This window comes from Sabethes cyaneus, chromosome 1 (genome assembly GCF_943734655.1).
Source record: "Sabethes cyaneus chromosome 1, idSabCyanKW18_F2, whole genome shotgun sequence".
Lineage (NCBI taxonomy): Eukaryota > Metazoa > Arthropoda > Insecta > Diptera > Culicidae > Sabethes > Sabethes cyaneus.
In genome coordinates this window covers 139598056-139610134 of record NC_071353.1, presented here as the reverse complement: position 1 = coordinate 139610134, position 12079 = coordinate 139598056, and the positions used below count along the sequence as shown (strand labels likewise).

The following is a 12079-nucleotide window of genomic DNA, read 5'->3' as shown; positions in this document are numbered from 1 at the left end:
CAAAATGTTGGAGGTTCATTCCGGTCGAGCGGCGAGCCGAACATTTTCTTCTGTCAGCTTGGTTCGTGGCACTCACACACCGGCGAGCGTGTTGGACGAGCATGAATTCACCAACATTTTCGGCCATCATGTGCGTACGTGTATGGGGGCCTTAAGGATTTTTCATCTTTGAGCACCGGGAAATCCGTACTACTACTTCATCGAAGTCCACCGTAGGAGAAGCGTTTGGCTCTGATTCATTGACCTCAGAGGTGGCGACCACTAAAATCGTGGTATATTCTCGACCTATATGCCAATGTCTCGTAACACCGAATTCATAATCAAAATCACCCTTATCGCCATGAAGTTCGTTTTAATTTCAATTGACGAAAGTTATCTGCAAGCAATTTCGTAAACCCCCATCTGGTACGTTCGCAATCCGGTACAGAGACACAGTTTTTCCGAAGAATTAAAAACGAATTATTCAATAATTACTATTTTTGATGAATGATGTTTACCTTTATTTTGAGTCCGGTAGATTGGGTAAACAATACGTTAGTTGCTGTAGCAACTGTTAAAAGCTTTGGTGAAAATATGACGAAAGCTCAAATCAAATCGTTGACAGACATTAACAATCAAAGCCTATTATGTCAGTGATGTGAGCGCCACGTAACGGGAGCATTACCACTTACTTTCAAAATGGTAACTAAGCTTTTACACACGTTACGAGCTCAAGATGAATGTCTGTTCTCTGTGTTTTAAGTATTAAAAAAGGTCCGAAAAAGTGAACTTTTTTAGTACTGCGGGTAAAACGGACAATGTGTGGGGGTAAGATGGACAGGTATTGTAAATCGCCCCAACTGAGAGCATATTATTATTTTTGATCCTTAAGAAATTGAATACGTAAAATATGGAGGTGTAGCATGCAAGAAATGAAGGGGGCTGTCCACCGTCTTCCACTAGAGGCAACCAATAGAAAGTTGTTTGGCAGCGGCAATATGAACAAGCATTCCAAAAACTGTTTCATGCCTGGCCGCTGTTAATTTGTTTGAAGTTCACGTTTGCCGGTTAAGTTTTCATTTATATGCTTGAGATATCACTAAGAAGCCAAATCAACAATTTTATTATAATATGTTCACTGACCATCTTACCCACGGTTGTCCATTTCACCCCATCATTATACATTTTTTTTAAAGCGTTCACAATTTTTCATACGCAAATGAAATTACGTATTATTTCAATGCAGACGTTACTTGAAAAGGTAGTCAATCGAAATACTTTATGCTATGGGCAACATTTTGGAATTAACCACTCAAAAAGCTTAATTTCGAGGCGAAAAAAGTAACATCCTGACGCAGAATCATTTCCAATTTGTAGTTTTTCTGTAGGTACTTTATCAAAATTGGAAAATTCTAAATAATGATGGAAACGTTCAGACATAACCCCCTCACCATGCCCATGCATTCGGATGACTGTAGGTCACTGGCGAGAATGGCTCGATTGTGCCAAGGGAAGGGTTTCCAAGATGCTTATAGGACCGCATCCTGCCGCAGGTTAGCTGCATACCCGAGCAGGAGCGAAGAGCAAAATAATATTAAAACTATATCAAACTAACGTATAATACTATATTTCGTTATTGAATAGATATAGAGATACATTGATAACCCATTTTGTTATTAATTTGTTATTTAAAACATTGTTTGTAAGATGAGTTTAATAACAAATTTTGTTATCGTATCTTATTGTAACCTTAGAAGGACGTTCGGGTTCGATATATATCATAAAATTTGCTACTACATTTGTTATTCAATACCTTAATAATACTAAAATATGTTATTCAAAACTCTGAATACAGTCATGTTATTGCTTTGTTATTCAAATAACACAAGTAGTTATTCTGTTGGCCTTAAAAGAACAAAATTTTGATATTATTTTTTCTTATTTTACCAACCTTGTCAGCCAGGACAAGTTCAAATTTTGATATGAGTTATTCGATTTCCATGACACTTTTTGATATTAATTTGCTCTTCGCTCCTGCTCCGGTATGATTGGATAAATATTTAAAATTGGTTTTTGGTGAAATGTATGATGTGGCGAATTGAACTAATGGGTTTTATATTAGCTATCGTAATGGAATCATTACATTTTTCCCTTTTTGGATTCGATAGTCATAGCTTAACTCGCTAAACTCAATCCCGTCTCGATTCCTTGTCACCACCGTCATCGTCAAATGTCCTTCATTTCGCCATCATGATGTCAAGTCGGTAGATACCGTTACAACCCACTTCTCCTCGATTGTAGAATACATGTTTGAGAGAACACCAAAAAAACAAACACTGCTACTATTGTGCAATACTCGGATGTAGTGGAACAACAATATTTTTTTAAGAAAATCAATTTGTCTGTACAAAAAAAAAACAATCAAACAAAACGCGGCTGCTGGCAGGCAAAATGCACCACAAACTCACCATTTTCTGTATAGTTTATGTTAACACACGTAAATTTTTTCAGATTTTTGTTTTTCGGTATTGATTAGCTATGCTTTGTTTGTTAAAAGTGATTAGAATTTTGATTTTCTTTTTCTCGGTGAAGATACTACTATAAGATACTAGTGATTGTTTTTGAAGTAGGTTTCCATTTTATTTTGTACAGTCTTGGGTTTTGTTTTTCTGTTTCTGAATAGCACACCAGTAGGTAGGTCGATTTCTCAATCATAGCGACGGATAAACTCGTTACAACAGAGTTCGATACTGACTGAGCTCAGCTCGGGATTGTTGTGTTAGTTTCCTTTCACTTAGTGATCAACCCAGTATCAGTAGTGGCATGCTAGAAAGTCTATTGTTTTGTAGAACGCTTGTCGTAGTAGAATTATCATTTCGTACCATACTGTTTCATCTGATGCCCAGATGAAAATCACACACTGTAATGTTTTATTCTTGATGCTTTTCAGGTACACCATCACCTCGTAAAAAGCGAAACAATTCCACTCCAACCAAGAAGAACGTCAACGAAAAGAAACAGATACTGCAGCAGCTGGTATCGCCGGCTCCGAACTCCTCTACCAAGGTAAGTGCATGTTTCTACCAGCGCGAAACGATTCCCTTAGCTCTGTTTGCGGACGATAAACGCATTGCACGCCCATACATATTGTATATCCGTCTCCTAACAGCAGGTGAGCCTGGGCGAACTGATTCAACTGTCCGAAAACCGGCTGAAGGTCAATCACGCCGAATCGGAATCGGACATCAAGGAGACAACCTTTTCCGACCACTCGCTGTCCGTTTCGTCGATCGTGCGCCAAATATCGGACCCGAAGCTGGAGAAGAAGGTGACTTTCGCGCGGCTTCTCAGTAAGGTATCCGCCGAAATAAGCAGCGGTTCCGACGATCTCACAAACGTAAGTACCGACAGTACCGTGCTGCTAACCTTTTCAAAACTAATTTGCTTGAGTAATTGATTATTAAACAAAAACAGTTTAGCTTCTGTGTTGGTTCTCTTCGGAGCAAACAAACTGGCGTTTTGTATCGTTTTTTTGTTTCTCGATTTCTGCAGTTTTGTCACGATTCGACTTTCTTCCTAAGCATTGGAAACTTTTTTCTCGATTTTATTTAGATGTTTTTTTGTCTGCTCTTGTTACTCTTACTATATCGTTGAATTGGCAGTTCGTTTCGTACTCTTTTTCGTTTCTGTTCGGTTCACTACCGGTGTGTTGTTGTGTTTTTCTGAACCAAACCAATACAAAAAATCAGATTGTTGAGAGAGGAAAACAATGATACAGAAACGGAAACAGAAAAAAATTCGAACAAAACAAAAACGCAAAAATCCTCTATTTATTTCTTTGCCAAAAGGGAACAAAACATTGTAGTGCTTTAAGTCTTCCGACCGAAGTTACGCATCGCGCAAATTCCGTACCGCAGTCGCCAAGCACAAACGAAATTCGTTCGCCGCACAGCACTTCCTCGAACCAGGGAAGTGACTCGCTGTCCAGCTCCGAGCTTGCTTTGCATGATTTTGGTTTGCGGGCTCATCGGCGGGTACGGCCGAAGGTGTCCAGTGCCGATTCCATTCTGGCTATGTTCAAAAACTTTGCCACTTCGAGCGCCGGAATAAATCTACCCTCGTCCATCGTGATCTCACCATCGTCCACACCGACGGCATCCAGTCCGCAGGATGACGTGGCCGGCGATGACGACTCGTCGACGTCCTCCATCCACACCCCGGTCAGCTTCTCTAGTGGCGCGCCGGATTCACCCGTTTTCTACCGCCAGAGTACGATTGAAGTACCCGTACTCGATGCACTTAGCGCTCACAAAACAACACCCTCGACTACTACTACTACAACTACTCAGATGCACCCGCCTACCATACTGCTGGAAATACCCTCGAGCGGTATTAATAACAAGTGCCTATCCCCCATCAGAGAAATGCCAACACCGATCCCATCGCCAGCGCTAACACCGATAATGCCGCGCCCTCACCGAGTCCGGTCCCCCCAGAACGCCGCCTATGACGAGTCGATGTCGGTGACGTTCAGCGGCGATTACTCCGGCTACAACGTAAGTTTCCCAAATCCCGCCGAAATGTTGCCGCAGCAAACTGCCTTCTAACAAATTGCTTCCCTTCTACGTTTCGTTTTGTTTCGTTCCGCAGAACTCCAAACCCAATCAAGTCACGATCGAAATCAATCACCCCGAGTCGGATACCGATTCGTCTACCCCGATGAACATGTCCTCCCAGAGCGATTCACTCAGTTCCAGTGGTTCGACCAAGAGTCGCAAAACTCCTCCCCAAGTCTGCATCTCGATCGACGTTCAGCCGCCCACTCCGAAGCGCGAGAAAGCCGAACGTCCCCGCGATTTGGTCATTCCCGAGCTGGTGATCCAGCAGCCGAGCCCAACCAAGGAACGCTCGCAGGTGATCATGTTTCCGGGATCACCTCCCCCTCAGCGTGCCAGCATCGGAGAAACGAGTTTTCTCTTCCCCAATAAACAACAACAGAAAAGGTGCGCTTTATTTCTCGCTTAATTCGTCGTTGATTAATGTTGTCTGTAACTCTGTATTCATACGTGTGCGTGTGCGCGTGTATTTGTATGTTTCTGTGTGTGGTGCTTGATGTTGTAGACCCCACCCCCTCTTTAACCAAATGACCCCATTCTTGCAGATTGCTTAAACAGTGGGAGAAACCAGGGTCTCTTGATCTTCCCTTCGAGCCGCCGATGATTACGATCACCTCCAATATGAGTGAACTCGAGTCGGACGCGGACTGCATGTCACCGGCTGCAACAGGTAAACCGAACGGTGCCACCAGACTTGGCGTGACTGGTAGTTCAGTAGGAATGTGCTATCTCAGCCCGTTTTCAATGTGTATTCGAGGCGATCGTGCTCCGTCTGAAAGTAACCTTAGTTCATCCGGCTACTCTAGTATGGCTAGTCCCGGTCCCAGTAGGTGCGGGTCCAACAATCCGCTTTGTCCCAGTGAAATGGAGGATCCAGGCACAGGTGAGAATCCCACTAAACACTAAACCTCAACCCCGTTGTAACCCTGTCAGTCGAGACTGCCGAGATTAACTTTCATTTCCTTTCTTTCCTCCCGCAACTTGCGCCTCCTTCTCAAACCGGTCATTCCCGTTACGCACGCAAAAGGTCCTTCGGGTAACGGCTATCCTGGGTTGAGTTCTATGTTGGGGACGAACCGAGGTCGCCACCAGACATCGATACTGAAGAAACACAACGAATCCAGCGGGAGCGGAACGGCAGCTGGCGGCGCCAGCGATCGAAACGAATCCTTCCGCCAACGATCCGATTCAGAAACCCTCTCCGATGATCCGCTGCTCGAGTCGAACGACGAGGGCATCGGGACGGATCATCTGGACGAGAAAATCGAAGACGGTGAAATCAAGAGTGCCAAAGAGCTGGAAGTCTATATCGGCAAAGAGTTGATCGAGAATGGCCGAAGTATTCTCAACCAGGAAGCCGCGTCGATGTCGCAACTGCAACTGCCGTCCATCGTGATACAGTCTGAGAGTGGGTTCGATAAACTGTCACCGGTCTCATCACGATCCGAGAGTCCCCTTAGGTAACTGACGATGCACACGAACCGTGTTCGAACAGTGTTTAGGAACGGTGTGTGCACTCGAAGGTTGAACTTCTCGTAGTAGAATTAGTAATGTCCGGTACCCAGAAACAAACACAAAAACCAAGCGTTACCCAGCGGTAAATATAAGCTTCTTGTATTTTCTTACGACTTACTTTTGCACTCTCAACGGATCCTTTCTAGCACCAATCCTCTTTTTTTTACTTAGCTTTGAAATGCAATGAGATTGAATGAGAAGTTCAGCCATCTTGCTATGTAACACCCAGTAATAAATATCCTCAACTATAGATACTATCAGCACACGAAACCAGTTAGTCCGTGCTTCACGATGCAATTGTTCTTCCGTTTTCTAGTGAACGAACCGCCAGTATGGAACGGTTCTCTCCCCTTTTCTACGGTAAAAAAGACCAGCAGCTTCCGTTTACCGACTCCGACGGTCTGTACGATTTCCCTTCGTCGGACGGTAAGGGTAGCTCCACAACGCATCGCAAAAGTACCGGCAGGAGGAGAGAACGGCGCAGCTCACGGTCCGGAACTACAACACTTTCACCTTCCAAGTCGACATCGATTCTGCTGGATATCCCCCACAAGGACAGTGCCGGTGCCGGCCAGCACTTGATGGGCTCCCATGCGGGATCCAAACCAGTTTGCACCACTCCGACGAGAAAAAGTCCCAAACGACGACCACTCTACCGACATCCGGTGGCGAGCAGTTCCTCGTCCACCGAATCGTTGACGTCGACTCGCGATTATGCACAACGATCTAGCAAAGGTAAAGCAAGCTACCGTTTACCTTCGCCTGACCAAAAATTCACGTCCATCTCCTCAGTTCACACATCTAAAAACAACAATCCTATTTTTATTCCTTCTCATGACATCGAAACGTCATCTCTGTCAGCTCTGGCAACGTACACCAAGGAAACCCACCTGTTCGACTCCGATGATGACACTGGCGAGGTATGTTTACTACGATCAACCTCGTTTTTACACCAGCAACAACAACAACATCAGTCGGTTGACCAAATAACCTTTTCTTTCTTTCATACTTTCGCTTGACATTCTCCCACAAAACAAAAACAAAGCCAACGAACATTATCCTCTTACCGCCATCACCCTCATCGTCATCAACAACACTACCAACAACAGCTTACATGCAACAACAACAAGAACAACAACCCGAGGCACCGTCACGATTTGCCTGTGCCGACTCTGACGTGTTCCAGCGCTTGCTTAGCTACAAGCTGGACCGACTTTCAACACCAACAACAACAACGACGACGACGACTACGACTTCGACTTCGACGGCGACGAAACAACAACCGCAGCAAAAACGTTTAGCACCGTCCGGCAGCAAGAAGCAAAGCTCCTTCGGTAGTTACTCTTACACCCGAATCGGTCAAGTTGACACCTACGAGGAAGACGATGAGGAACAGGATGGCTACTTCGGAAAGGTTTTGTTCCCGTTTTTTCTCTCCTAAACCTACCTAACCTAACCTAACCCCTAAAACCCCCTACTACCTTGCTTTGACACCCCCCACGCTCCACCTTTCCAACCTACTAGAAAATGCTACAAACAAACAAAAACACCTTCAATCGAATTAGAAATAATAGTACACGGCAAACAAGAATTAGTGAAATCCGGAAAATGCAAATTCCTCTTTGAACTCCTTGCGTCGGCCATTCAATTGCGTGCGGAGTGCAACTGGATGGCCAACGTAACGAATGCCCGTTCGTTAGGTTACGTAAGAGTTGGAAGATAGTCACTCTCTAGTAGTAGCTCTAGTTCTAGCTCTGTTGGCCCACAAAGGCAACACGAATGTTGTACAAACGTTGCAGCGTTACGTTGCACCACATAGCAGTTCCCTGTGGTGGCCTTGTAGCCGTGTGTGTCTGTTTGTAAGTGTTTGTTTTGCCTTGTGCATCGTCTGTTTGCTGTAATTGCTGAATACCGTTTTGTACCGTGTACCGGTAGAGAATTCCATATAGATATTATTGGTAGTAGAACCGTAGTTCGCTTTCTAGTTCTAGCATCTAAGTTCAGTTCATCATTAACCGCGAGCACACCCATTCCGAATGACCATCCATTTCACTAACGTCATGTTGACTTAAAAATGTGATTGTTTTGTTTTTTGTTTTGTGATACAGCAGTATCTACCTACCTCTTTCTACATAGGCAAATTGTAGGTTGATATGTTTGGCTCGAAACGAACGAAATGACAGTTCGACACTCCGATCAGTCGAATTTTTCTCTGTCAGCTTGGTTCGTGACTTTCACAAATACACGAGCATGTTGACTGAAGTCACATATGGGATCAGCATTTTGTTTAGAGCAACCTCGTGTTTTGTCTTGACCTTCAATGAGGTCAAGCATATAGTGAATTTTTTATAACAGCACTTTTTTACAATCGACGGAGAGGATGGTAGAAGTAAGTAATGCTACAAAGATGTTGATAGTACCAACACAGGACGAAACAAGGCGTAAAACAAAAAGAGCGCAAATTCTTACCTAAGGGTTACCAACACTTAAGAAGTTATGTATCGTTCCCTTTCACCCAAGCTGGGGGATTGGCGGATCGAAACAAGCGAATCCGGAACCAATTATAACCGGATTCAAACCCACTTCTCCACTTCATCACAGGGGCTGGGAAAAGAAGTTGGTTCGAATCCGATTTCAATTGGCTCCGATTATAGCTTGTTGGGTACCGAATTCGCTATGATTTTTGCATGCGACAAAAAAACGATGTTTTTGCATATTCATTTCTCGGTGACAGTGCTTAAGCTTAAGATCAAGGTCTACTTTGAAACAATTCGCAACGATTCGTGAGTGGTGAGCTGAAGGATTCCCTCGCAGAGCTCCCGCGCATCATTTGTTCATTGATTTCAAAGCTGCATATTATACCATCGACCGGAAAGGGCTATGGAAAATGTTGGACGAGAACAGCTACCCCAGGAAGCTCATCAAACTGATTCAATCTAGGATAGATGGTTCGGATTTCGGGTGGATTGTCAAGTTCATTCAAATCACACAGAGAGCTTCGTCAAGGTGATGGTCTCTCATGCCTGCTGTTCAACATAGCGCTACAAGGTGTTATGAACCGAACGAATATCAACGCACGGGGCACGATATTCAACAAATCTAATTAATTCGTATGCTTTACCGATGACATGGATATTATCGGCAGAACATCAGTGGCGGCTGTACTATAGCCAACCAGCGCGAAAGAGAAAATATTGGGTTAAAGGTAAATACGTCTAAAACATAGTACAAGCTGGCCAGTGGAACCAAGGACTACTGACGCTGCTTGAGCAGTAGTATAATCATCGACGGTGATGAGTTTGAGGTAGCCGACGAATTTGTCTATCTAGGCACACTGGTAACGGCGGACATTGATACCAGCCGTGAGATTCGGAGGCGTATTATTAGCGGAATTCATGCTTACTATGGGCTTCACAAGCAATAGCGATCGAACAGACTAAGTCCCCGTACAAAGTGTATCCTGTACAAGGCGTTTATTAGACCGGTTATTTCCTACGGGCATGAAACACGGATTATGCTCGAGAGGGACCTGCGAGTGCTTTGAGTGTTCGAAAGACGAGTTCTAAGACCTGTGCTAAGAATCGAAAGAGAGCGGAATTAGAGAGAGAGAAAGAGGGAGAGAAAGTTAGATAGAAAGAGAAATTGAAAGAGCGAAAGCTGCCCTTCAGTCGTATTTTAAATAAATCGTTTGAGAAGCGAAAGTTTCCTACGCTATGGAAACAGTTCTACATATAGTTACTATATATATAGTTCGGCGGATCGAAAACCAGGCAAATTGGCATCCCTGATTTTTGAAATTAAATTTGAAATTATGAAGAAATGTGCAGGTTTTTACGGAGAATAATCGCTAGTGGGTGTTGAAAATGACTAGTTCTATGAAAATAAAGTGTGTTTATTAACATTCGAATTCCACAATTCGAATTTTAAGAAACGTTTGGCTCCGCTTTTGACGTTTATTTGGCTCCCGATTTTTGTATCCGCCGAACTATATATCTATACCTATAAAGAAGGATTTCTGTCTGTCTGTCTGTCTGTCTGTCTGTCTGTCTGTCTGTCTGTCTGTCTGTCTGTCTGTCTGTCTGTCTGTCTGTCTGTCTGTTTTGTGTTCCTTATAGAATCAAAAACTACTGAACCAATCGGCGTGAAAATTTGCATGTAGAGGTTTTTAGGGCCAGGAAAGGTTTTAGTGATGGTTAGAGACCCCTCCCCCCACTAAGAGGGGGGGCTCCCATACAAATGAAACACAAATTTCTGCATAATTCGAGAACTAATTAAGCAAATAGAACCAAATTTGGCATGTGGGTGTTTTCGGTGACAAGAATTTATTCTAGGGTAATTTGAGACCCCTCCCCTCTTTATAAGGGGAATTATAACTCCTCTCTCCTTTAAGAGGGGGGGTTTCCATACCAATTTCCTCATAACTCGAGAACTAATCAAGCAAATAGAACCAAATTTGGCATGTGAAAGTTTTCGAGGGCAAGAAAATTTTCTATGTTGAATTAGGACCCCTCCTCACTTTAAGAGGGGGGGCTCCTGTACAAATGAAATACCAATTTCCTCATAACTCGAGAACTAATCAAGCAAATGGAACCAAATTTGGCATGTGTGTGTTTTTGAAGACAAAATTTTTTTCTATGATGAATTGGGACCCCTCCCCACTTTAAGAGGGGGGGGGCTCCTATACAAACGAAATACAAATTTCCTTATAACTCGAGAGCTAATCCAGCAAATGGAACCAAATTTGGCATGTAGGTGTTTTTGGAGGCAAGAATGTTTTCTATGATGAATAAGAACCTCTCCCCACTTTAGGAGGGGGGGCTCCTATACAAATGAAATACAAATTTCCTCATAACTCGAGAACTAATCAAGCAAATAGAACCAAATTTGGCATGTGGGTGTTTTCGGTGACAAGAATTTATTCTATGGTAAATTGAGACCCCTCCCTCTTTATAAGAGGAATTGTAACTCCTCTCTCCTTTAAGAGGGGGAACTTCCATACAAATTTCCTCATAACTCGAGAACTAATCAAGCAAATGCAACCAAATTTGGCATGTGAAGGTTTTCGAGAGCAAGAAAATTTTCTATGGTGAATTAGGACCCCTCCCCACTTTAAGAGGAGGGGCTCCTGTACAAATGAAATACCAATTTCCTCATAACTCGAGAACTAATCAAGCGAATTGAACCAAATTTGGCATGTGTGTGTTTTTGGAGACAATTTTTTTTTCAATGATGAATTGGGACCCCTCCCCACTCTAAGAGGGAGGGCTCCTGTACAAATGAAATACAAATTTCCTCCTAACTCGAGAACTAATCAAGCAAATAGAACAACATTTGGCATGTGGGTGTTTTTGGAGGCAACCATTTTTCCCATGATGAATTAGGACTTCTTACCTTTTTAGGAGGGGGGGGCTCCCATTCAAACGAAATACAAATTTGCTCATAACTTTAGAACTAATCAAGTAAATGGAACCAAATTTGGCATGTGAGAGTTTTAAATGGCAGAATTTTTTTTCTGTGGTGTATTACGACCCCTTTCCCTTTTAAGAGGGTGGGCTTCCATACAAATGAAATACAAATTTCCTTATAATTTGAGTACTAATCAAGCAAATGGAACCAAATTTAGCATGTAGGAGATTTTTGAGTCTTGAATTTATTTTATGATAGTTAGAGACCTCTCACCCCTGTGGTAGGGGGATATGGACTCTCATACAAATAAAACAGAAATTTTGGCGAAACTCAAAAACTAATCCAACTCGAGAAATTCGAGACTCTTCCATAAAACATTAATCAATAACAAGACCACAAAAACTATCTATAGTAACACTAGATCATTCAGGACGAGCCGGTCGCGAGTGTTGCCGGTGACCCGCCGTCGGAAGCGCCGCCCACTGGGGGACTTGCAAAACTCGAGAAGTGATAAAGATCATCCGAGATTCATGATTTATGTACAACACAGGTTAATTTGTGGC

At 43.2% G+C, this 12079-nt stretch overlaps 1 protein-coding gene across 1 annotated transcript in view; it reads left to right on the top strand.

The window, feature by feature from the left end:
• LOC128746302 (uncharacterized) overlaps positions 1-12079 on the top strand; it is a gene marked incomplete at its 5' end in the record, with an annotated part of 88754 nt that overhangs the window by 68607 nt on the left and 8068 nt on the right. Inside the window, 8 exon segments of the mRNA XM_053843351.1 lie at positions 2930-3045; positions 3149-3376; positions 3828-4535; positions 4630-4982; positions 5141-5478; positions 5623-6055; positions 6427-6845; positions 6972-7030. Of these exon segments, the coding sequence (XP_053699326.1) occupies positions 2930-3045; positions 3149-3376; positions 3828-4535; positions 4630-4982; positions 5141-5478; positions 5623-6055; positions 6427-6845; positions 6972-7030 (2654 nt within the window).